This window comes from Diachasmimorpha longicaudata, chromosome 4 (assembly GCF_034640455.1).
Source record: "Diachasmimorpha longicaudata isolate KC_UGA_2023 chromosome 4, iyDiaLong2, whole genome shotgun sequence".
NCBI lineage: Eukaryota > Metazoa > Arthropoda > Insecta > Hymenoptera > Braconidae > Diachasmimorpha > Diachasmimorpha longicaudata.
This window is the reverse complement of record NC_087228.1, coordinates 4175202-4202673: the sequence shown is the minus strand read 5'-3', so window position 1 is coordinate 4202673 and position 27472 is coordinate 4175202. Positions and strand designations below refer to the sequence as shown.

The 27472-nt window shown below is 37.3% G+C and overlaps 1 protein-coding gene and 2 long non-coding RNA genes across 9 annotated transcripts in view; 2 read left to right on the top strand and 1 right to left on the bottom strand.

Moving 5' to 3' along the window:
* Nucleotides 1-24314, bottom strand: part of LOC135161574 (serine/threonine-protein kinase 17B-like) — a 72667-nt gene extending 48353 nt beyond the window's left edge. Inside the window, exon 1 of the mRNA XM_064119270.1 lies at nt 23621-24314. Within this exon, the coding sequence (XP_063975340.1) occupies nt 23621-23754 (134 nt within the window). The 5' untranslated portion in view covers nt 23755-24314. The remainder of the gene's footprint in view (nt 1-23620) is intronic.
* Nucleotides 9905-11137, top strand: LOC135161583 (uncharacterized). The gene is made up of 3 exons (XR_010298829.1): nt 9905-10100; nt 10298-10567; nt 10639-11137. It is a non-coding gene; the product is annotated as an uncharacterized LOC135161583 (long non-coding RNA).
* An 87-nt stretch (nt 24315-24401) lies between the features above and the next one.
* LOC135161579 (uncharacterized) overlaps nt 24402-27472 on the top strand; it is a 139600-nt gene continuing 136529 nt past the window's right edge. For 3 of the 7 annotated variants that reach the window (XR_010298822.1, XR_010298823.1, XR_010298820.1), the window contains exon 1: nt 24411-25144. This is a non-coding gene — a long non-coding RNA (uncharacterized LOC135161579). Of the gene's footprint in view, nt 25145-27472 lie in introns of all 7 variants that reach the window. The other 4 variants (XR_010298821.1, XR_010298819.1, XR_010298818.1 and 1 more) reach the window with 4 other exon arrangements.

Here is a 27472-nt window from a genome sequence, read left to right as displayed (position 1 = left end):
AAACCTTCCGATCCTCGTCTTGCACGACATCCGTTTATTATTCAGAGTGGTGGCCACATGTATGCGATGTAGAGAAATAGAGAGAGATAATCGTTTACACTGAGTATTTGCCTGGGGGATCGATTCATAAACCCCAGGACAATCAGCAAATATTGGTTGCTCTCACGGAGACCTCGTTAATCCAAGGTTCAATCGATTTATTGATTACAAAATCAAATAAATTTTTTTTTTCTACCTGTCACAGGTCTTCAACTCGATGACGTATTCGTCCGGGTGTGTGACATAGGGGGACTTGAATTCAGCATGCGGTGAGTAATACCCAGAGGAATTTCTCAGACTTGGTCTCCGGGTTAACCTCGAATTGGTAATGACCCGCGCGATAAGCGATTTCAACGTCATTTTACCATCAAATTATTTAATTTTGACTGCGAAAATTCATCCTCATTGGGCCAGTATGGGACTACCCCCGGGGGCTACTCGTTTCATTTTACGAGGGGGAGGGAGGGAAGAGAAGACTACAATCGGTTAATAATATATAGCGGAGTTTTATCCTAGTAATTTGTTGTAACGAGAAAATTATCCCAACGATTTTATGGGAAATTTATTAGCAAGGGTTTACGGTCACAAAGTTCCCCCCCAAAGGTTCGGTTTGAATAGACGGAAAATTGGAAAAATAATGTGAGTTAAATTATTTTTACAATTTTTTCCTTGACACTAATTGAATATTGATGAGCGGGAAGATGAACGGAAGAATTGATTGTTCTTGGAATTATAAAAGTAGAAATAAATGAGGTATTTTATTGCTATTGAAGTGATTTGGTCAATATCTTTGAATTTTTATGGGGGAGGGTGTGCAGACGGACGGCGACGGATTAGGGTGACAATGGAAGTGTCATGAAGTTTTGCTCTACTCTTGGCACCCCACCGATTGACCTGGAAGGGTCAAGGGAGACTGGGGGTCTAATCCTACCCCGGAAATTAAGCAGCCAACACCCCGCCCCCTTTTTTTTGTATGATACCGACTGAAAATATAAGATCCCTTAGAATTCCGTTACTTGGAACTGTTATCCTTGACGCCTGTCAAATTGGTTAGAATGAGTAAAATTATTCTGTGATAATTTTGTGAATGGAATTGATGATCGATGATCTAGATAATTTGCCCAGGAAATTACGAATCTTCACAAAGATATTCGGAGTCAATTACGTCGTTTAAAAATTGTGAGATGAATTCCATTTCAGAATTGATGATTTCTTGATACCCCCCTAAATTGATTTCTAAGTAATTTGTCTGGAAATTTTTAGTGAGCTATTTATAAAATTCCATTTTTTTCCAAAGAATATAAATATCTCAGTGTCGGAGTCGTAAACCGAGATAAGTTGACTTATCTGTCATTGAGTTTTTCAGCAATATCTCCAAATCTATGAGAGATACCGGAAAATTGTTCTCTACATTTGTTGTAGCAGTCAATTAGCTCTACAAAAATGTTATCAGAAAAATTTTTCTATCCTCCTTAGATTCTGAGGTATTCATGAAAATCTGGTCAAGGGTCAAAATTGACGTCCCTCGTTTTACTATTTCGCCACTGATTTTTCCTCTAAAAATTATCCTGAGATCCACCCAAATTTTGTATCCAATACTGAATACTCATGGAATAGCTTACAGACACAAGAAGAAGAGAAACGGAAGGACTTCTCCATTTAGATGACGTCGAATCGACCGAAAAATACTCCACCAATAATGTCTCAATGCCGAATAATATTCACAACTCATAAATAATCAAACTAATTCGTAATTTCCACGCTTTCCCAGTACTCCTATCAACTGGCGACTAAGGTGGCCATAAGCTCCAGAAACCTAGATTCCTTTCATTCAACGAGTGGTGGACACCAATCGAGAAAATCCAGGGCTTCGATTAAAAAGTGAAGATCACGTTAGACCAGTCAACTCGGAAACAGCGTTCCAATGGAAGAAAATACAGGATTACTCGGTTGTGCATATACATCACGATCATTAGCCCGTTTTGTTGAATGGGAAAACTCAACCAACAAGACCTCAACATTCATACCCTTACGCCGTATATTTCGATGAGTGGAAAAATTTTATACGAGTGAAATTCCCCTCACCTTTCACTGTCATCGCCATTTCGGAAGGAAACCGACTCGATTTCATTCCACATTCGCCAAGAAAATTCTTTCTAATCAAATCTAGCGGTGACTAGCCTGTTGAAATTGGTGGCTAACTGACTCGTGATAATTCCCTCCCACCTCACCATACCCCCTGATCACCGCGTGGGGTAAATGGACGAGAGGGGGATAAATGTAACAGCTGGCACACGTCGACACGGATGAATTTAAAAAACCGGATGTGTGTGCGCTATCGTACGTCACTGCACCGATGCGAGACATTAACTGGATTTATTTTTATATTCATATCCTGTTTGAAGGATCAGGAAATAATCAGTGCTCATTTTGAACGACCGAGGGTGCGACAGAACGTGAAAATCAATTTTCAAGGACGTCAAAATGTTTTAGATTCATGTTTCAAATTCATTGATTACGCGTCGTGGTTCGTTAGAATAATGTTAGAAAGTTTTTCGATGTATTTTATTTGTTTATTGATTCTTCTTTATATCATTTAAAATTAAATTCAATCAATTGAAAGAGAATCATAAGAATTAAACTAAAAAATCAAATTTCAATTGAATTTCATTTATTTCCCAACAAAATGAATTCTGAATGATAAAAATTCATGTTTGCGTGAGGGCGTGAAGTAAAATTCAATTGACTATTGGTGACAATGCACCGATGTGTTAATCACCAAATCAACGAAAATTGGATGTTTAATGAAATTTAAATCTTAATTTCCTGAAAACGCGGTTTATTTCGGAAAAAAATTCCAACAATTTTCAAAATAAATGAAAATCCGCGCAATCTCCGCATTACAGTATCATTATTATTATCAGGCTAACATTATCATTTTCTTTCGTACAAGGACAAATGAAGTCGGCCCACAAAGCACTTAAAACGTCCGATAATCGTTGACTGATAAAATTCTCATTTTTACAGCGCATAATAAACGTTACTCAGTGAGTGAATTAATTGAAATATATTCAGTCACAGCGATACCCACGCAATTAAAATGCATTTTGACTCCGCAACCTGCGAATCCAACTTGACACCTACGTAAATAATATCAGCTTCAAAGCCAACTTAGACACGTTCTCTCTGGTTTTGCTACCTACGTTTTTTTTTTTTCACCTCTTTTATCTTGTCATGAATCGCTGCGGGTTCGAGTCCCAATTAACACCCACGCAATAATGCCCACACTATCGCACTGGACACTGTCTCGATTTACCTGTTGAAATTTTCTCACGACAAAGCGGTAATGTATCGGTAAATATGATTTTTTTTTAATGTAAAAACACTGAAATATTCTCATCGTTGTGTATATTCAGAAATAACTGCGCCCACGTGGCGCTTCGGTATTATATTCCTCACCAGGCCTTGATCGAGAGACTCAATTATGCAATTTATATTTTCTTCACTGATTATAGTTTTTTTTTTATCTCCGGATAAACATATTGCATAAATTTTATTATGCAAGGAGTTATTAGTCTATGAGTTCGTAAATGAGAGTCGTAAAATTGTAGAAAGTTTCATGCTTGGAAATTGGAGAGGAAATGAAGAAGATTTACATCGGCTATACGAATGGCTAATGAAATAGGTACCAGAGGTTAACTTATTGAAGAATTTATTTTATACAACGACAAATTCTTACTCTCGGACTGCATGAAAAATGGAATTTCATGGACTTCGTTGTAATCGAGATGAGAGACCTTGAATTCTCATGGGACGAGAAGAGAGTCATTAAATTTCAAGTGGTAAGGAGATGAAAATTTCCAAATTTTAACGGTATTTCTTATCAGTTTTGAATTTGAGAATATGTTCACGAGAATCTTGAAAATATTTACCGAATGATTGAGGTCAGATTTGAGAGGGAATATTGTGTGAAAAATCCTTCGTGAAAAAAATATTATAAAAATTAAAGAAATTGACACGTCCGAAAATTTAGTGACTGAGATAAAAATATTTACAGTTAATTATATCGACCGATTATCATTAAATTTTTCATTACATGTCAATTTTTCACAGCATAATATAACACCCAATTACCAACAGCAGAGTGAAAATATAATCCCCTTAAATCCCGTAAATAATGGACAAACAAACATTAAACATGGAAAAATGAAATAGCCCGAGGCTATTACTAATAATACATCACGAGAAACGAAATGAAATCGATCAGGCTCGAGTGCAGCATCAAAGAGAGTCACACCTCGAGGCAATACTCGTGCCTTTCGTTTCAGCAAGCGGAACGAGACAGCCATACGTGTTAAACACTAGTTATTTTGAATCTTCAAGAGGCAAAACACGAATTACGAACACTATCCAACATAAGTTTAAATTTCACGATCACTTTACTTGTCATTTCCCAAAGCGAGTGACATTGAATTCAATTCAAGAGGAAAAACATTAAATTTCGTTTGCCCTCCATTTTTCCATCGATCGTCACGAGAGATTTCTCTAAAAAATGTGGCAATTGTTGCAAAATTGTCAACAGTAAATCCTATAAAAATAAAAAAAAAAAGGGAATTCAATCATCAAGTCGTTAATAACTCACGATTTTATCGTCAACAATCAACTGAATTATTAATTTGATGTCTGCGAGGAATGTTTCTGTTGCTCCACTGATTAGAGAGTATGGTCTAAGGGCGTTAAATGCGTCACGCAATTTTCCATTCACCTCGTGATTAACTCGAGGCTATATGGCTATACTGGCTCCTTTATTAGAGTCGTGTCTAGTGTTGGGGTCATGGTAGGAAGAAATAAAACCCCGGAGGTGTCTTAATACGTTCAACTTTATCTCGTGAAAACTCGTGACGAGGGTGTTACCAGTATAAAAGTCTTTTGTATCATACTCTTACCAACTAATATTGAGAAGCGAGTTAACATCGACTTCGTGACCCCTCGTGAGTCGTAAAAATACGCGAGAATGAGAGGGTGAGGAGGGTGGTAGTGTAGAAGATGGAGTCTGAGGTTTTCTTTTGAAATAAAATTTTTACGTCACTCACGTTACTTTGTTACCAACTCCATGCGTATTTTATTGTTTTTGAATTAACTGCTTACCTGCAACAGAAAAGAAGAAATATTTATTGCATGATTTTTTTTTTCTTGCGGTATACGAGGACACAATCGTAGGTGTGAAAATTGTTTTCGTGAAGTCATTAATATTTTTTTTATGGAATAAAAAAAAAAAGGTCACGTGTGGAATTTATCGCGTGAGTGTTTGTGGTATGTATTTATTATTCAAATATATCGGGGGTAATTATTGACGATGAGGTATGACAATTACTCTTGCAAATTGATTGCATTTCACTGGTTGTAATAGGGGTTTTCACTGCATTCAGGTCAGTGCCAGATGAATTGTAATGACAAATTGACATGCAATCTTAGAATCATGATTTTTATTCTATCCTCCTCCCTTCCACAGGTAGAAACTTTTATTTTTATGTTTGGAGTTATGAGTTAAATATCTAACTCAATGAAAGCCCATCAATTGTGAATAATTAGATAATAAAATAGGTTCTGTAAATTACTTGGAATGGATTTCTCGGTTGAGTTGTAAAATTTAGATCATTTCAACACGATAATAACAAGAGAAACGGGTAAAAAGGGATTGATGGATCGTAATAATATCGACAAAATGGGTGAGTTAGTGGTTCTTACTCGTGATGTTTAATGGTTGAGGGAGGGGGGGTGAGAGGGCGGAAATTCTGGCAGGAAACAAACATCGATTTTGCGAGTGCATCAGTGCATGAAAAAGGCCGGGGTGATACAGCCAATGAATAATGCGTGCAAATGAGAGAAAATTTAAAGAAAAAATTCACTGCAGAGTTATAAACGTGAATAATCGGTAATAATTATTTGAAATTGAATGATCAACAGGAAGATTCGTGTGAAGTTGAGGGATATTTCTGTAAACAGTTTAAGTCCACAACCAGGATTAGCTCAAATTTCTGAGGTATAAGACTCCCAAATTTTTCGGCCATTATATATCTCATGTATTTGCCAACGAATAAAGCTATTTTTACAGAGTTTCTCGTCTCACCAGAAGTATCGACATTGTGAATTTCTCTCATCAAAAAGATTCAGCCGAGTTCCGCATATTTTCACTTAATACCGCATGCCTCTGCAAGTAAAATATTTCCCAAAGTGTTGATGCATCCGACGTTGATTTTTGTTTACGGTTAGGTAAATAATCGAACGGACTTTACGATGTTTTTCACGATGGAAAATACGATAGACACAACTGCAACGAAAATGTATTGACTACGTAGAGGAGTTAAGCTCTTGCTGGTGAAAAGATCGATTGAGAGAGAGAGAGAGAGAAAAAGAGAGGAAGGGAGTTTGGAGAGGATTGCCAGTCCACTATCTACCGCAAGGGATAATTGGTTTCGATTTCCAAACGTATAAGGGAGTTCAATAAACGATCGTGTTCTACATGTACCGTTTTGAATGGACGTGTTTCATTTGTATCAATGTTTCAATATGTTCTGAAGCTTTTCAATTCAATTTTTCGCTAACCGCATACTCGATTCTTACCACATGTGAGACGGAATATGGAGCATTTATCGGCGGAAATATTGGGGAAACGAAATTGCCGAATGTGATTGTCTATCGGAGAGAAAGGTAACGATGAAAAAAAAAAATATTAAAAAGCTCCAGGAGAGGGACATTGAATTGACGAGGACCAGATTATGATTTTGTTGATTTTATAGAAAATAAAAGAACATTTGGAATTTTCGAACAGGAGACATTTTTCAACTGAAAAGTGAGCATGATACTGCGTAGAATTAATGTTAATAAAAATATAGATAATTTTTTTTTATCGCAATTGTGATAATGATTTTTATAGATGCCGAGGGAGTGATACAGGTAAATTTTTAATGTTCCAAGAATAAAGATTAAAAAAGTATAAGGAAAAAGGAAGATAAATAAAACTGTCAACAAATGTTCTAGTACTTGAAGTTGTAAAAAAATCATTATCGCCTAGAATCATTCAACGGCGCTATTTCACCGACTCAACCACGAAAAATTCCCCTGAAACCACAAAAATTCTTCTCCTCTGCGCAATCGCCTTCGAAACAATGCGTCACATTTGTTTTCCACCCGAAATGACCTCGTTAATAGATAATTCAAGTAAATGAGGAAAGAAAAATGAAGGCAACGTCGAGGACAGGGTTCTGGTTCCGGGGACAAACCGGAAAACTATTTTAAATTTTTTTAAAAATTGCAGAAGGTACGTTTCAGCGGTAGAAAAAATAGTATTTGCCTACGCGTACATACACACACACACACACACACACACACACACACACACACACACACACACACACACACACACACACACACACACACACACACACACACACACACACACACACACACACACACACACACACACACACACACACACACACACACACATTTTATACGCAGCGAGGTGTGCATGTACTCGTCGTCCTGTGTGAGCCTTCACTACATTATAATCTCACTCGAAGGTATCGTATCGCTCCGCAATTCGTTTCGTACTCACTGTGAAAAGACTCGGTGACATGTCGCCGTCTTTCCGGCGACGGATGAGGAAATGGGGCAGGAAAAAGGCCGCGTGGAATTGTAATCAGTTGGAATACATTTTTTTCCCCTCGACTTTTCTCATTCACTCAACCTTGAGTCAAAATTAAGTAGCTGTATGAATTATGTTAATTCATACGAATTTCCCATAAAATTTTTTTTAATATCAGAAAAGCAATTTCTTCAGCCAACCATATCGTGGCCATTTTGTAGATGAAATCCGTGTGAAATTAAGGACTTGAGTGCGATCTTGAATGAAAAATTTTATATTTGTTGTAGTTTTTAGCAGAAAATTATAACGCACTCCCTGAATATTTAAATATTAATTATTATGATAATAATTTTTATCGCATAAACAAAACGTTATTTTATCCCCAGAAAAAACATTGAGATTTTTCTGTTTTTCGCATCGTCAAAAATATTTCGTTCAAAATTTAATGGAAAAATTATAAAAGGAAATTATTATCGTACGTTTTTGCCTCAGTGCATTCCCCAAGAACTGCAGCAGTGAAAATTATATAAGAAAATACCCATGCGATTAACATAAATTTTCTATGCGAGGGCATAAACCACGAAAATATCTCGCGGAGATAAAAAAAATAAATAAACTACATTTTTCACCAACAGAGTCATAACGAAAGCAACTTTCTTCCTCATGTTGTCAAAATTTTCCGGATTTTTTTTTCCAGATTATGAATGTTCGTTGATTTCACTTTCACCATTACATTTTACCAACTCGGACAACAGTTTGCACTTGGCCCATCACTCTTGGTAGGCGTGTCGGTTTTTTGGAGATCTCTCGCTTTGAAAATACACGAGTTTAACGTCAGGGGATAATTTTTAAGTGTACTCAGAGAGACAGCCAGCACTCGTGCATATAAATACCGGGGTAGAAATTCCGTCCACCGAAACGAGAGCAAATAACCGAAAGACTTCCATAATTATTCAAAACGAATTGCTCCAGCATTATTGAGTGACATTCAATAACAGAGTTGTTTGGGTTAACTTGTAGAAGAAGAAGAAGACATCAAACGTCATAAATGCGAGTGGCACGTGCAGAAAATTTACTTTCATCACAAATTGTGATGGAAAATTTATTTCCTGCACTAGTTATTAAATAAAATTTTTCCTGAAAACCGTTCCGTCTCTCGGAAAATTTAAATGGCTTAAAAAGATGGTACCAGTTGCGTAAAATTATCCTTAACCAAATTTTGCTCTGGATTTTTGGAAAAAAACATAATTTTTATCGAATATTTCCCTCCCTGTGTGTTCGACAAACGAAAAATTTCCGGGGAAAATTTCTTCCGATTGCATGTGGACCGGAAAAATTACTCCGATTGTAAAAACGCGATGACTGATGTCACTAAAAAATATAAATGACCGCGTGGGTATTAACGCGACAACGACACTCGTGTTATAATCTATTTTTTACTGCGATTCGACTTCCTGTGCTTCGAGTTAATAATGTTCCCAGAGAAATAGCCCAGGCTCCTGGGAGAAGAGTTTTATTGCATCCCGAGGTATTATAGCTACTCTAACAGTATATCTCGTGCCTACGCATGATCAACGAGTCTATACATGAGAAGGAAATAAGCAAAAAAAAAATAAGAGTAAGAATTCTCTGAGTTTCCGGTAGAGTGGATCATTTCAAATAGAAAGCCAAAAAAATTTTGATGAATGCATCTTCAATTTGTGAACATTGTAAATATATCTCTGCTTTTTCAATAAATTATAAAAATTCCTCATTTACGTTTCTACCCGATAACGCAAATGGCACAAAAATTTCCGGAGAAATTCCTTGAAAATTCAGCCTCTAACGGCCTTATTACGAGCAAAATTAACGGACAATTTCATTTTAAACCGAATTCCGCAAAAATTTCTAACAGTAATATCCATTTAAAAAATTCCAAGTGTGTAAAAACCAACAAGCCTTCCCCAAATAATCAATGCCCCCCCAATTAACTCCACTCCCCAGAGTAAAACATGAGTAACAAGCACCAGTAAAAAAAAAAGCGAACAAACGTAATTATTCTCCGCATAATAATCACCGTACACGTAAAAATGTGTCGTGAGAAAACAATATCCATTCTCATCAAGACAAATGTAACAGTTCCACTAAAACCTAAAAACCACTCTCCTCAACATCTTCCTCAATGTTAAATTATACTCTATGTACTCAACAGTGCAATAAACTGTACCATTTAAGATTGTATATACACCTGGGGTTAGAATCGCGTGTCTCAGCGTTTTGTTCAACACAAACCGGTGGAATCGTTTAGATACAGGACCATTTTGCCGCACACACAGTCTACGGGGTATGTAAAAATCAAATGCTAGAGTATAAACTTGTTGGAGGGCTTGCTGAACGAGGAAGGCAAAGCATGCTTTAACTCGTGGGAAACAATGTAAGTGTATTCTCTGTTGCTTCCACCCATTATCGAGACAAAGATAATTCGAGTTTCCATCTCCTTCGAGTACATAAATTCACGATAAAATTGTGAATTGTCACAGTGAATAGTTTTATTTATTTTTTTCACTATTTTTACACTTGCAATCAGTGGAAAATTGTTCTAACCATTGGATTGAATTTATTTTATTCCAGGAAGCCCAGTGGACGATTCCCTTTCGAGATTATTACGAGATAACTCGATCTGTGCTGTAAAATACTGATCAGAATTGCACAATCACGTACGGAAAATATATTGCGGAAGTGGCCCAACGGGAAGAGTAGGATGATGTTGGTGTGAAAAAATTACCGACTCACGAGAATTTTCAAATTAAAAAGGGATTCAAGGGCCGCAGAAGAATATGGCACGTGACGAGGGTAAAATAATACGAAGGTGGACGATTTACAGTGAATTTCAAGGCCCTTGTGAGTGGCGGTTCATTCGTAATTGTGATGATATAAATACAAAGATATAATTTTATGGAGAATTTTAACAGATACATTTACGAGATGTTACATATGAAGGTCTGCGTGCCAGTGGCTTTGCGTGTTTGTCCACACGACAGGTTGTACATACACGCGTCACGGCAATGTGAGAGAGGGGGATATTACCGGGTGAGGAATGTGCGTGTAACGTAGAAATCACGACTTCAACGAGGTCTGTTGCCATGCCGATAAGAAATTGTAATTATTGAGAGATGTGAAAAAAAAAATTTCTTAATTTTCACCGAGACGAATGGCAAGAATTATAATTTCGTGGCCGAAATCTTTCGAGATTTTTTTCTTCATCTAGAGTAATATCAATGTAATTAATTTACAGTAATTTTGTAATTATTATTTCCACCAGATTCACTCCAATTAATTGAAAAAAAAAAATATCAAAGAACAATTGGAAATTTTAACTGAATTTTCAGGGAAATTCAGGGTAATATATTTTTGAACTATGATTTTTCTGGTACTGAAACAAATTTCCAATCGCACGTGACATTTTTAAATAATCCCACCTCGAAATTTAATTAAATGTCACTCTCCCAAAAATGACTAGTCAACTATCCATAAAATTCAAATTTTTCCAACATGTTAGAGGCATCGGGGGCGAAATGGACACGCGACATTTTTTTTCTTCATGTTCATAACTCATGAATAAATTTATCGATTGAGGTCAGTCTAGGGTCATCGCAAAGGGGAAGGAATGGACTTTCCATCGAAGGAAATGAAAGTTATACCATTTCCCCTAAACGTCAATTCGTTGGAATCCGAAAAAAGTAAGAAAATTTCCAAAATAATTTCATAAAATTATGCGACTTCTCTCCCCATATTGCCACTCATCTCGCAACCGGAAAGGGAATAATTTTCAAGAGTCCACGTGCATATATCCTCTCGCAAATGAGTTTCTAAGTCATTCTCAACGCAGTATTTATGTACGCGTTGAATGCTGTTGAGTTTAAGTATGAATGCGCGTGGGTTTTGTTAGCGCAAATGTTGAGTACGCATTGGGGTCATTAATGTGACGGAACTGCGTTGGTTAAATTTGACCAGGCATTGAAACACGACGTTATCGTGGGGAGTGAAGAAGAGAAGAGATACAGTCGTAATGAAATTCATAACACGTTTTGCATCAGTGAGTGTAGAAATGCATGCGATTGGTCATTTCCGTGGCATATAAATGCAGAAGATGGAGAAAGAAATTTTATCAGGTAGTCCAACACGTCGAATCAATCATACTATTTTCCTCTGGCTCGTACCGTGTGATATTGACCTCGATGAACTCACACGGTATTACAGAAGGAAGCCAGAGAGAAAATCATTGAAAATTAGTGATGCGCAACGAGAAGGCACTTTCCGGTGACTTCACGATATTTCAATTGATTAAATTCATTCCGTGGAATTTATTATCATGTTGTAATTATTTTAGACAAATTGATACCACTTTCGGTTCAATTCATCTAGAAATTGATGATATGAATTTCGATTGAGGTCTGAAATTTTCATAATTACAGGAAAATTTTAATCATTTTTGTCACTGAAAATTCTAAATTTGGTGGAAGACTTGGCAGATTTTGAAAAATATAAAATTTATAGAACATCGTAAATTCATAACTATTCTCGCTCTTATCTCAAAATACACAACTAAATCAGCTTTTTTTATGATTTACGAACGCATAATCCTCTATTTGTAAATAAATTGTTCTTCACTTTCTCTCACTTCAGGTAGAAAACCAATAAAACAAACTGTTTGAAGCGGGCCATTAAATTTTCACATAAAATAATTACGTCTTAAATCGATACACTTTCTTCCCAAAAAAAATTTTTAAAATGAGTCGGAGCTCCTGTGTCTCCACCAATTTTTATATTCTATCCTGACATTATTCTCAAAGGAATTGGACTCTCCTGGGTTCCATTTGCCCTTACAAAGAAGCCAAGTGTCCCAATTAGACCCCTTGTATCCTACTTTATGACGTTATTCTCCAACTTGTAAGTTGACCAAATACCAAAATTGTCGGCTCAGGTCGGAACGGTCTGTCTTTCGAAAAATAAATGAAAAGAAAGAGGGGAAGTGACGACTCCTTTCGTTTGTCCGGTGAATTGAAGTAGGTCGGGCCATTGATGTTAGCGTTAATCTCGCCAGATATTTTGCACTTGAAGACATCGAGAGGTGAATAACAACTTCCTCATAGACGTCACAAAGAGCGCACGCCTCAGCAATTACCACAGTAAAAAAGTTGTACAGTTAGAAAATGGTAATTAGCGGTGGGATATTAAAATATATTGTGTAATGTTGCTGACGAATGACCTTACCAGTATCACCTACATTTGTTGCAAGAGCAACAATGAAATCGAGCTTGAAAATACATACACGACAATTAATCTAGATTAGTCTTCCTAAATATGTGAGTGGAAAAAATATTAACTAATTTTTCTCTTCTCTCCTATTAAAAACAATACATCCTAAATAATTTTCACAAGTTCATTTCCTGATTAAAGCCCACAATTCAATCCCTAAATTAAACCATTGAAAATTCCAAAGGAATAACCTAAAATCCAATGCTCCCTCGAAATAAATCCAATAAAAAAAAAAAAGAAAGCAGCGTCCGACCTTCACCCAGCATGTGCGCCTCAACGTCATCCGACTTACCACCGTTCATCGTTAATTTACGGTTACCCGAACGGAAATTCACCCAGCATCACCTTAAATTCATGAGGACCAACGCCCTTGTCCCACCGTCCAGACTAAAAAAAAAAAATCAAGGCTGCTCCGATGCAAGACATTTCCTCAACCGAGTTAACCATCTCCTAGGATCCAACAAAACTCAATCACTCATCCCGACCGACGCCATGCGGTGTAAACACGATGCGCGCGCACATCAAGCGGAGAAAGGAGGTGAGAGACCGGACAATATATTCGGGAAAGAGTCATTGAACAGAAAGTCGACTTATTAATAACTCTTCAGTGTTTTTTTTTTTTTTGCCTCAGTCCGATAAAAATAGAATCGAAAAGGATTTCTGCCGTTACAATCGGAGGGGTGGGGGGGGGGGGGGTCATTTACCGCAGGTGCGATAGCATCAGCTTATTCCGGGTCCGGTCAAAAACCCGAGGACCATCAATGCGGAAACGCATAATCCCAAAACGCAAACGCTCCGTGAACAGAATGAAATGAGACAAGAGAACGAGTATTACGTGCCCCCCCCCCATCTCCCACCCCCTGGCACCCCACTATCACCGACCCTGGAGACATTTCGAGTATCCTCGTGCGTATAGTGACGCACTGTTGCGCACGTTTCGGTATCACGGAGGGATATATATGTGGAGGAACTCCTCTCCAGTTATGAATGACGGGACCCACTTGTGGAAAAAAAAAAAAAAGAAAAATTGCACGACGCCGGCAGAGAGAAGTGGCCAGGAAGAACGGACGCCACTGAGACGTGGAATGTTTCAAGACTTTTAGTGTATAGGATATCTCATACGAGTGTATGCGTGGGCGGATGACGACTCTCTACTTCTATCTTGATAACTTCCATACGTGTATTTGATCACTCATGAGATTGTTCAAAGGGGGATGGTTAAAAAATTTTATGTACAAATTAGATGTTTCCATGACAGACAATTATATCTATCATGTATGGAACACTGGGTCTGCATTTATGTTACGTGCTGTTGGATCATCATTTTCAACATATTTATTTACGATATTCATGAGGAATTGATATGTTATTGTAAATGGAAAATGACAGCTAGGATGAAAGTGCTAGGCATGAGGGTATGGAGCAACTATTGAAATTCGGAAAATTAATGGGAATTTGTTGTTATCATGCAGAAAAAAGTTGATTTTACTGAATTTTCTGTGAATTTAACTGAAATTTTAGTACTTTGAACTCTAAATTGTATTCAGTGCCACTGTCTTACAAATTGGTAGTCGATTATCCATGAATTTTCATTGATTTTATGACAGTATATTGATCCACAGCAAAACGAGCATTTTTTTAATTTTTTCGAACCCTCAATTAAACCATAAACATTTTGGATTTTTCCATGACAAACCACTATTCTATCACGTGGACAACACGAGTTCTGCATTTATGAATATGATAGGTTTGATTGGATCATCATTTTCAACGTATATATGTACAACATTCATGCCTAATTAAGTAGCAGCCGCAACAGTTAAAAATTGTTATTTACAGACAAGAATTTTATGGAAATTCATGTCCACTGTAACAAAAAAAAATTGAAATTTCATGGATAAATAATTTCCAGGACTTTAATATTGAATTTGATTTAACCGGAAAAAATAAAGATATTCGAGAATTTCAGCGGAATGAAAACGACAAATTCTTAATTCACCTGCACTTTCGATGAAAATCAAATGAATTAAAACGAGGCAAAAAATTTCCCACACAAATTAGACGTTTCCACGACATATAATTACGTACATCTCTCCACTACACACCACTAATCGTACATTTATGGATACGTTACGTACAGTTGTATCATTACTTCCACCGTACTTATCCGCAAAATTTACACCGAATTCACATGTTTTTATAGTCGGCGAATGACGTGCTCAAGAAAAAAAAATTAAAGATATCACAACGATAAAACTATATTTTCCCATGAAATAAGGAATGAGGGCGTTAACGTAATAAATTCCTTTCCCCATCGTGTGCTATGAAACTGAACGGAGGTTAAAGGTGCTTTCCACTCAGCATCGTGACCCATAGATCACTGATTCTCCAACTGATCCAATTCCTATACTTTCCTTCCGTCCTTAACTCTCTTTCTCCCCACCTCATCCCTCACACCATTTTATTTTTATCGTTACCCCTCGTTCCCATATTTTTATCAACGTTCCCGGGGTATTAAATTCTCAACCTCTACTTTTTGCCACATCATCGCCTCTTCGAGGCAAAATTCTCGCAGTCTCTCATATTTTTTTTTTTCATTCCTCATTTATTTTTATTTCTTCATTTTATTTTCTAGAAAATTAGCCAGGAATGTAGACGCTGAAAGTCGAATCGATGCGATCGTGATTATGGAGGATATAAAAGACCGGTGTGAGACTCATCGGATGATATGCTCTTGTTTTTCACTCCAACGGCGGGAGGACGAGGGGGTGGGGATGAGAAGGAGAGAAGAGAAAGGGGTGGGGGGGGGGGTTGGGATTATATTCACGATGTTGCCCTGGGAGGAGTTGCAAAAACACATACACATACACTGTTGTACAGTTTATCCCGGAAGACTTGCCGTCCACTGTTATTAACCACGAATTTTTATCATCCTTTTCGCTCGAGTAGAGTACCGTGAATGAATTATGGCCCCTCATAATGTAGACTGTTACGAGGCGCCAAATCGATAGAATAATAAATCCAAGTTTCTGGTGAAATAAAACTAGAGAAAATAGGAGTAAACAGCAATAGTAGTGTTAAAGGTGTGGGGGGGGGGGAAGAGACGAGGGGTGGGATATATTGAGGTCGTTGTTGAAGGAGCTGAGAAGAGAACAAAAGAAGATGGAAAATAAAAAAAAAGAGAGAGAAAAGCCGGGGCGGGAAGAGATTTAACGTGAATCCCGTTGATTGAATTTCATCGTATTGCATCGGGAAGTGGAGCATTGTTATGTTAAAAATGAAGAATCGTGTCTGTGTCGTGGAGAAGTTGGTTTTGTGTGTGAGATTGTGAGGGGAGGGGTAGGAATTTTGTGGAGGAAGGAAATGGTGGGACAGCTGGTGGTGGAGAATACTCGGGGACAGCTGCCCGGGACGAATCGCGAGTCGACGGAGATATTTCTAGTTCACTTTGTCTCGTGGTCAGATTTTTTATAAACGCGAATTCACAATAAAATGAAAAAGTAATTCCAGAATTTCATTGAAAAATTCACTAACTAACTCCTAGTTGTATTTAACTGTGACACCCCGTCGGGAAATAAAACAAAACCACCAGTTTAAATTAATCAATTTGTCCAGGGGGTAAATTTTAATGAAGATAAGGTCAGAGAAGTCTGGAATTGTAGTGCAGGTTTTTATCCTCGTTAGCGCCAGCACACGGCATCAACGTGGAGGTCACCCACCAGTTGATTATTTATATATATTTTTTTTCTTTTCCATCGTTTGCCTCACATCTCCCCACCCCACAATCCTCACCTCAATGAAACGACAAAGACTTTTATATACTCGAGAAACGAAACGATTCTCACTAATTGCTCCGGAGGTCTTTACCGTTACTCTTCCAGATGGCATTAGACTCGTTTCCTCCTCGCCAGTTTGCCGGACGATTAATTTAACCCTCATCGCCCCTAGGATAATTTCACATTCAGCTCGTCGTTTGGCTCATTGAAATTGCGCAACCAGTTGTATTAATCTGTGCACGTACAATCGATATTCTAACGTGCGGAAGGACGAACCAGTAAAGCTGATGATAGAGGGAAATAGAAAAAAAAAAAAAGAAGAAGAATTTCTGTTTTACACTGTGGTTAGGAGATTACCTGATAAGAGAGAACAAACGAGTTACTCTGGGGATTTATAATGTATTTACAATGGTGATTGTGTGTCGGCGTGTTGTGTGCACACCACGACAATTTATATTTAAATGCCTCGAAACGAATGGTTTCGTCGCGCCACGTAACAGTACTTTGCTAATAGGTAATAGAGAGCATGGCAATTGCACTGCCAAAGACCTATTGTGGAGTAATCCAGCATGAATGCTGGTTTCTTGAAGGTGGATAAAAAAAAAAAAACAGGCCAGTGGTTGTAGTAACCGTTGAAAATTTGTTGGTGTGCTGGGATTGAAGAAATTTATGAGAATTTGTTATCACGTACATTGTTGGAAAGGAAAAATTGACATTTTATGGTTTAGTAATTATTAGGGGAGTGACATTGGATTTGGTTTAAGGGAAAAATTATGAATTATGAGAGTTCATTGAAATGTTATAATTTGATTTTATTCCAGTGGAAAAAATGTGCGGTGATTTTGAAAAATTATTTCAATCGTCAATATATCAAGATCGGTAGAGTGAAAGTGAACGATATTTCTCTTCATTTGGAAGCCGCTGTTTCAAGTTAAAAAATGAGACCAGGTCTATCCTTATCGACGCACCATATGAAGAAATATTCGCAATAAAAGCCAATAAAAATTCTTGAAAAAAATTGCACTATTGAAAATTATTATATGAAAATCGTGTTTCGCCCGAGGTATCGAGTATTGATGATTTCCTGTACAAACCGGCGTATTGTGAATGAAGAAATTCACGCAGGGCCTTCGAAAGCTGATAAATAACGGTCCTGGGGCATGCAAACATCCAACGAAAGGCGCGACAACACGAGGAAACGAGCTCATTTCCTAAAAGGCCCGGGCGGCAACACACTTGCGTGGGTGTCCAAGCTACACGCCACTAAATATCATGGAAAAATATATTTCATGCTCTCCAGACAGTGCAACTCCCCCCATTCGTTACCCCAAAAGGAAGTAAAAATGATTGAAAAGTGAAAGAAAAAAAAAAATAACGAAATGAAGAAAAAAAAATTTTTTTCAGGGTCAATGACCGTATTTTCTGTTCCTTTAATCGAGGCCATTGCGCTTCAGGAGTTCAAGAGGCCGTGATCCTCGCTACCACCGTGAAACAAAATTGTCCCAGGGGCATTTACTCCAGTGTATTATCCACTTTTTCACATAATGCACATTTACCTTCCCCCGTTTTTGTGACTCTCGGTGATCGAGTCGTGTAGGTCGGGGATATTTTATAATGGGTATAAATATCGCGACGCAAGTGCATACCACGCGATACCCGAATACTTTGCCCGGCCAAAAGGCTATTTCTGACGCCACGCAAAAGCATGCTCTTCTCCTTAAAATCTGCATTAAGTGGAGATGATTAAATTTTTGGTAATATCATCGTAAATTGCCGCATCACTAGAAATTTTCTCCCCAAGAAGATTTGTCAAGGGAGTGAGGTAAAAGGGAGACTTTCGAATTCCTGTGCGATATTATTTAGGAATTCTACGATTAAAGGTTAATTTTTCTATGAAACAATAGACGCCCTTCAATTTTTAATAGTGCGAATTTGAATGCAAATTCGATTTAGGGGGATTAATTGGTGATTTAATTTATTAATCATAAGATAAAATAAAGAGAATGAAAATAAAAATTAATTCAATTAGAGAATTGTTGAAACAAAATTTTTAAGTACTTTTTCAGATAATTTTCGTGTATGATTTGTACAGTTGTCGAATGTTCCAGCAATATATACATCCAACGAACACAGAAACATCTCCCCCATTTCTGGAAAATTCCTTTCATTCAAATTCAGTCATTTTTCTTCACAATGAAAAATTGAGTGGTACCTAGCGTCACGTGGAATCCCTATCCATTCGTCCCTCATTTTTTCCTGAAAAGCCACCCTAGTCCCTTGTTCAGCGCCGTTTTCCCTTGTCAAGATGACAACAGAGTTGAGTAGAAACCGAGAGAGAAAGAAAGAGAGAATGAGAGAGGCCCTTCAAGACTGCACTTACGGAATTCCTATCACTCTCCTGTCATATATCTCCCCGAGATAGTGTATCGCTTGTGACAACAAAACGGAAATATTTTCAGATGCCGAGAAAAGACTAGAAAAATAACTGAAACCCTCTGAATTCAAGATAAAGGACTAAATTGATTACACAACTGCATTTGCGTAAAAATAAATATTCCGACAATCACAATATCGACCCTATCACATGAATTAATTATCAAGTTGAGGGAATTTTAATACAACCCATCGTTAGTACAGAACTTTCATTAAAATGAAATACAATTACCACTAATTGCATGTTAAATTTTCCCCCAAGGCCTTGAACGTCCCTGGGAAAGTTTAAAGATTCTCCGCAAATATTTCAAATTCTCCAACAAAAAAAAACCCCCCCCATGACTTTATAATGAAACTATTATTGAATAACTTGTTTCAAATGAAAATAATAAATAAACCTGCACCTGTGCATCACCCCAGTCAAATGAATAAATCATAACCTCGCACGTACTGACATTGCCATTCGCCACGGACACTTCTCTTCTTCGCACATAACTAAAATTCAATGTGCGTCTGTGCAACGCGACCGGTCGTGATTTGCAATAGAGAATAGTGGATTCGTATGTACCAACAAATAAAAAAAAAATAATTTTTTTTTTATAACCCAATGGAAAGCCAAGAAAAAAAGAACGGAAACAGTGATTTTCTTTGTGCTGGGCATTCTCCGCTATGCGAAACGTCTTTGAAAATACATAATGAATTCGCATGTACGAGTCAGATCGATCAATAGAGCTCATAGTATCGGGTTTATTTACATTTTCGAGTGACCCTCCAGAGGCCAATGTAGCCATAATATTTACCCAGTTCCCCCCCCCTCATCAACCACCAATCGCATTATACGTCTGGTGAAGTTAAGGTGAAAGAGTTTCAACTATTCAATGAAAACAAAAATAACAATGGAATGACAATAGATATTGAGACAGTGCACTTTTCAGTTGAACAGTACGAGAAATGAAAAGAGTCACGAGCGTTGGAATTTCTCGGGCAATGGATCACGATTGTTGAATAAACGATCGATCGATGTGGATTAAATCTGTGACTTGGAGACGGTTGACCCGGCGAGCCATTTTTAAATACCAAAGGCGGAGGCGAACGGAGAAAGACAGGTATTGAGATATTGCATTTAGCGGGCATCGACTTAATTACCGAGTAATCGGAAGGGAGGGGGTATCTATCCGTCGGCCGTTGATATTCATTTTTATTTCAGGGCGCCGGTCGTTATCAGTTGCTTGAGTTTATTTTAATGTGACGATTGAATTCAGTTTTTACGTTTTCGTCGGCCTGATAATTTTTATGAATTTACTGGCCTCGGGGATTCTTTTAATGAAATATTAACGTTCAATGGAGGGAATATTCTTATTAAATGTCATTATTGTTCTTAATTTGAACTTTGATGACAATTAAAGAGTAACAATTTTCATTTTTTTTTTTGTCTTTGAGCCGCTCTTCTGCAATTAAAACATTACAAACAAGTTTATTTGTAACGCTGCATTGAGCAATAGAACATTCACGATTACGTTGATAAAATGGTCGCATGATGTCATGAGACGCCAGTAAATTCATAATTTTTTAATAATTTGATGTGATTATTTTTCCCACCCAAATTTCAGCCAATAGAATTGCACCATTTGTTGATATTTTGTATAGCCTACCTCGAATATCAGCGATAATTTTTTGAATATTTTGGTAAACAAACGACACTTAACCAAATAAACCTCTTTTCATGTCATGGCACAATTCTCTTGGCCGAAATTTGGATAGGAAAAATAATCCCCTGAATACCACTCGAGCTTCAAAATTATAGAATATTTCCCTCTAGGTTCCCTGCATACAAATGAAGTCGTCAAGTTTTTCAGGAAAAATCACTCGTGCTTCGCACTCGTGATTTTTTAGCCTGAAAAACTTGACTCCTTCATTTGTTTGCAACGAATCTATCGGGAAATATTCGATAATTTTGAACCACTTGTGGTATTATATGTGATTATTTTTCCCACCCAAATTTCAGCCAATAGAATTGCACCATTTGTTGATATTTTGTATAGCCTACCTCGAATATCAGCGATAATTTTTTGAATATTTTGGTAAACAAACGACACTTAACCAAATAAACCTCTTTTCATGTCATGGCACAATTCTCTTGGCCGAAATTTGGATAGGAAAAATAATCCCCTGAATACCACTCGAGCTTCAAAATTATAGAATATTTCCCTCTAGGTTCCCTGCATACAAATGAAGTCGTCAAGTTTTTCAGGAAAAATCACTCGTGCTTCGCACTCGTGATTTTTTAGCCTGAAAAACTTGACTCCTTCATTTGTTTGCAACGAATCTATCGGGAAATATTCGATAATTTTGAACCACTTGTGGTATTATATGTGAATATTCCCCATTCGATTTGTCTATTTCTTGTTAATTCAGGAAATTCGAATTCTCATTTTTTGAGGTACGGGACGATTTCGTTTTCAACTAGCGTAGAATATCCAATGTACATAAAACTGTTAATCCCTCGTGGAATAAAACCGACTGGAATCGACACCTGCCTCCTCCGACTAATTCCAACGTTAACAGGTGTTCGGGATAATACGATTCACCTTCTCTCCTCGCTCAATTTTTTCATACTTTCCGTCCGAGCGAACAAAGCCCCCACTTAAAAATAGTTACCGTTGTACGAGTAACAGACCCCATAAACCCCGAATACTAAAGCGTTTACATTTAAGGATATTCAAGTGTCTTTCACAGTTTGGTACAGACCGCACTATAAATTCAGCAGTGTTCAACCATTAAATGTATCAATAAAATTCGCGATAAGGACTTGAAAATGAAAAAATGAATATTCATGATTTCCTTTCGTATGAAAACTTGTGCAGAATTATTATTTTTGTTACTTGGTTGTTGACAAACAATTTACTTTCAATTCAAAAGATGAATATAATTTTGAACAACAACTAGTCATTATAAATTATTTAATGAAAATGTGTAGGATGTTCGTAAAATCGAATTTTTCAGATAATTTTATTCATCATTACCCAAATGTTAATTGATTTTTTACATATATAGAATACTTTCCAAAAGTCAATACCCAAAAAACGCAAATTTTTCAATGAGAAAACGGGCCATGAAATAATAAATGTTCAGCGTCATTCAGATTAAATTCCGCTCTGAATTATTATTTTCTGACACATTCATTCTTCATAAACAACTGATTGCAATTGTTTTAATCCCCAGAAAGCTTATTATTTCAGTCATGAAATCGATTTTTGGTGAAACTCTGAATGCAATTAAATTCCTTTCGTTTCGTCACAAACGATTTTTATAGAAAATTGACTGTTTCAAATATATTTTCCTAGAAACTTCGTCAATTTTTAAGAATTTTCCCTTAAGTCGACTTCATTATTTCATCGCCGATTTTCCAAACGCATTCTAAGGGTTCAATAAAACATCTAAATTCAGGCATAGAAAGTCGGACCGCAAAAAAATCCCCTAAAATATTCGCAAACGGGCTGAAACGTGTCTAAAATAAAATGTTCAACGGACAATAAAATATCAAAACCCTTCGACTGTCGAAAAAAAAAACCTAGACAAAGTACTCGTATCCTCAAAAACCCCGGCGAATCATCGGCCGTGACCCATCACCACCGTTGTATCGAACCCTCTGCAATCTCCCTGTATGTAAAATTAATTTTAGAATTTGATTCTGCGAGAGCATTTGCACACACATAAACTCCACCGTAGCAGCTGGCCCAGGCCCTGACCTTGCGGTTACCGAGTTATACCCCAGCCCCAGTGTGAGCATCCGAGAGTGCACATCCACGGTGAAAACCACGAATAAAAGACGACTGGGTGTTTCATTGCTTCGGTTCGTTGTTTTGCGTTAAAAAAAAAAAAAAAAAACGAAACGAACAGTCGAAAACCAAGAGTCGAGGTCGTGAAGGAGCAACAAAATGTACATACCATACACAAACGCAAACGGTCTCGACCTCGATATCCTCAGCAGAGGCACTTTCTTCTTGAGAGAACCCGCCTGATGACCGAGTCCCCGAATACTATATACTGGTTTACACGCCTCTTGCCAGAAGGAGTGTCCAAATTCAATTCCACGGTTTAATCATGTCCTTTTTAACGGTCAGAATATTTAGTACACCTCCAATAATTTCCCAAAAAAAAATGCCCCGAGTTACCCTACCGATTCCCCAAGATCCTATCAGCGGAAAAGATAAAAAAAAAATAACTGGCTCCAGTACCGAAGATATGAAAAATTATTACAACGCGGCCATTGATGTTTTTTTTGTTCTCTCCCTAGTGGTCGTTAAAATCGTTTGGAAATTAATGCCCTTTTTTATGGCGAATTTTGGGGCAGTTGAGGAAGGAAGAAATTTCGCTTGAAGACCAAGGGCACTGTACATAAACATAAATCAGTCACAAAACTCACCGTGCGAAAGGCTGTTCCTCAACTTCATAGAGTTCCTCGAGAGTCTGTTTTGAAAGAAGCCGCTCAAGTCTTTCTGGCGTGGGAGCGAGATGCCCCGGGATGCTGGTGGTCTCAAACAGTCTGTCTGCCGTCATGACTGTATATTCTCCTTGTTCCGTAATTCTAATGTATCACACAGTGAACCAAATAAAATTATAATAATCCCAAATAGTCACGTATAAACACACACAGGAGAGACACGGTCTTGTCGTATTGTTCCACGAAATGAACACGAGAAAAAAAAAAACAAATTTTATACTGAAGCTCAAAAGCTTCTGCGAATTTAACACCACCGAAATTATCACAAAATACGATGATTTACTTTGTCGGTATTATTTACTCAACGTAAAAAATAAATCACCATTTCACTGTTGACCGCTAGTCTTGTCGCCGTAAACATTATTCCGATTACAGAGATACTTCAAAGTGTGAAAAATCGTACGATTTATTCAACTCATCAGAATCCCAAAAATCGTTTATTCACTGTTATTGACGAGGGAAGATTTCGATGTCTAATTGTCGTTGAGTGTAGCCGTTATTGTGGCTTACGATACTGAGTAACAAAAAAAAAACACGCGTTCACGCGGGACGCTAACACACGCCGACCACTCCCGGCGACGGTTGACCAACAATTGAACGGTTGAAGCACAGCGCTCCGATGATCCCCACTCTCAATTTCCACTGGCATTGAGGAGGGGGAGAATCCAACAGTTGCTCTGGCGTGTGGGCTGGGAGGGGGAACGACTCTCCGACTTCGCTTGTTTTTCCGCCATGACACAACGACCGAGTACGGAAATCCCCGATCAGCGGTAGGCGAGAGACACTGCACAACGGCCGTGCGCACACCATTCGAGATTATTTTTTTTCTCCTTTTATTTTGGAAATAGTATATTACGTTACAAATGTACTAAGCCTACCCCTAAAAATATTAACACACGATATTAACAGTCTCCATTTATTACACACAGTGCGTGTATTGTTTGTTTAAGATCGATAATTGGAAAAATCATAATAACATTTTTGGTTAGCGTAGGACCAGTCCAGCGGAATCCTCGCAGTATGCGTCTACGGTTTGCAATACACCTCACCTCTCACTCAACAACAAGCACTTTTAACGAGTTACGAAATGTTATAATTCTTACCATGACTCCTTTGTTCTTCGGGGGTGGGCAGGAGCTTGTTGCGAGGGGACTAATTCGACTAATTGTCGCGAGATGAGCAGATTGTTGGGGTAACCGTGATAAAGAAAAGGGACGAAACAGAAAAATGCCTCATCATTGCATGCTCTCCTGACGCCGTAACAATCCGGAAGAGGATCTCGCAGTCGTTGGGGGGAGAATTTCCGCGAGGATAATGGAATGGCGGGATCAAGTGTGAGGACGTTATTATTTGCCTGGGTAAATCGAACGGAGTCAGGGTGACTGATGCAACAGATGATTTTACGGTGAACTACAATTTTCTTCAATTTTCTGGATGGAGGTTGGGGTAAGTACAATGGCACCACAAACCATTTTTTATTATTTATTTTGCATGGTTACTGGAGATTTCCTTTTTTGATTAATTATTCATAATCTATTTTCTTGCAAAAAATCTCAGGAACGATTAGAACTACACTTGGCAATATGGTTTGCAGCATTTGTGAATGCCAACATGCTTTATTTTTATATTACAAATTTTGTATTGAGATATTAATATTATTTATTTACAGAAAAGAATCCGATTATTGGAGAAATGGTTAGACAATGATTCTGTGAATTAATAGAGAGATCACAAATTCTTTTTGACTTAAGTGACACCATAAAATGATTAAAAAATGGGTGAATAATGATGTTACATTACAACTTTGGCACTGGATACCAATGTGCAAATTTTTTTATTAACGAAAGTTAACGTTAAATTAAGAATACAAAACACCTTATTTTTTATTGATCCTTTATCAATAAAAAAAAGGTTTGAACATTTCACAGTCAATTATTTGTTTCATAACTTCATGATATAAACAATGTCATGTAACAATTCAATTTTTACCAAGAAATTCCCCACAGTCGATCGTTAAACGTGTGGATAATACATGGAGAGATCTTGTCAACGTATTCTCGTGATTATAGCGACGACTCGTGCATAATGGGGTCCATAATTCATTGCTATTTCATGTACGTTTTATGAGTGCCTAACTTATGATACCCAACAGTCTGGTATAAAACACGATGCCAAGTGAAATCAGGTAATCTCGATAAGGATAAGGGATTATCTTTACGCTAGTGAAAAATTATGATATTTTTTCAATTTGCCGAAGTACCAACCTGCGATATTTATCATTCTTGATCTATTGAGCTCAAAGTTCTGGAGATCTTATCCTCGCTGATATTTATTCGAGGCGAAAATACAAAAGATCAGCTCGATTAAAGAGAGAATTGATGCCTGTTTGGTAGTAAAAAAATCAAAGAGTTCAAGTTGATTTTGACTGTTGGCTGATTTTAGAAAATATCTCGGGATCTGAGGAAGATAACAAAATTGTTGTCAGCACATTTTTCTAGCCGTTGATTCATTGTACAAAAGAGGTTATGATGAAAATTTCGTCAGCTCCCTTAGATTTGAAGGTATCTCTACAAAAAAAGTCATCTCGTGTAATTTATTGCTTAACAACATGTGCGGTGACCAAATAATAGCTCTGAGTCGGGTAGGAATTTAATAAATCAGTCGAGTAAAGATAAATTGGTAAATCATTTTACGTATTTCATCACGTACGATTTTTCCAAGAAAATTCAGTGTAAATCCTCCACTTTGGGCGTGTAATGCCCAGTGAATCTGTGATAGTTCACGTGAATTTCATCTTCATAGGCAATGTACTCCAAAGCAACTGGTTGAAATGACCGACAGTCGTTGTGCTGAGTGCCAGAACATCCAAACCGATTTATCTAAATCCGTCTAAACTACGGTCCAACCATTCCGAGATAACTGTCTCCCTCAATCATCCACTAAGTGCTCCGTTAACACCGACAACTTTGCGCTATTTTCAACAGTTTTACCGAAATAATGTTTTAGGGGTTTTGAGAGAAAGAAGGGCGAGGAATGATCGAGGCTTTTAGATGCTATAAAAAAATTTTGGGGTTGAAAAAGGAATTGATAGTCAGGAAGATACTGATGATGAAGAAAAGATATAGAGGTGGCAAGTATAAATCAAAATAAATTAATAAATGAAACAATACAACAGTTAGTAGAGTAATTTTCTCTTATAGAATTTACATTTTAAATAAATGAATATTTAACGATAGAAGTAGAATTTTCACGTTAAAATTACACGGAAAATGTTCAAAAAAATTCTTTGTAATTTCTTCTCAACTTTTGAAAGACGATTCTCCCTTGAATTAGCCAAATTTCTTTCAACGATTGGACATCACATGATTTTAAAAAACATTCTCCCAGTCTCTCGCGCAAACTCAAGCAATTAGTGCTCCAAACCCGTTTACCTTCGTGACTCTCGGGGTTTGAAGATAAGACAGACAACACTAATCAGGATGTAGCTCTCTAGGTATCCCCTTTTGTCTCTCTTTCCTATTTCCTTTGTTCTAATTCACACGTTATTGTATTAAATATCTCCAGAAACCACGATGACTCCGGTTTCACCTCTTCATTCCCTCGATTACCCCGGAAAACTTGTAGATCAGATAAAAATAAGATGATTTCCAAAAATTCTGGAGCCCCCTCGGTGTCGTTGATCATCGTCAAAGGCCCCACGAATACATTGTCCCCCAGTTCTCTAGGTTCATCAATTCTAATAGGATGGCTCTTTTGTTTTCCGGTTAAAAAAAA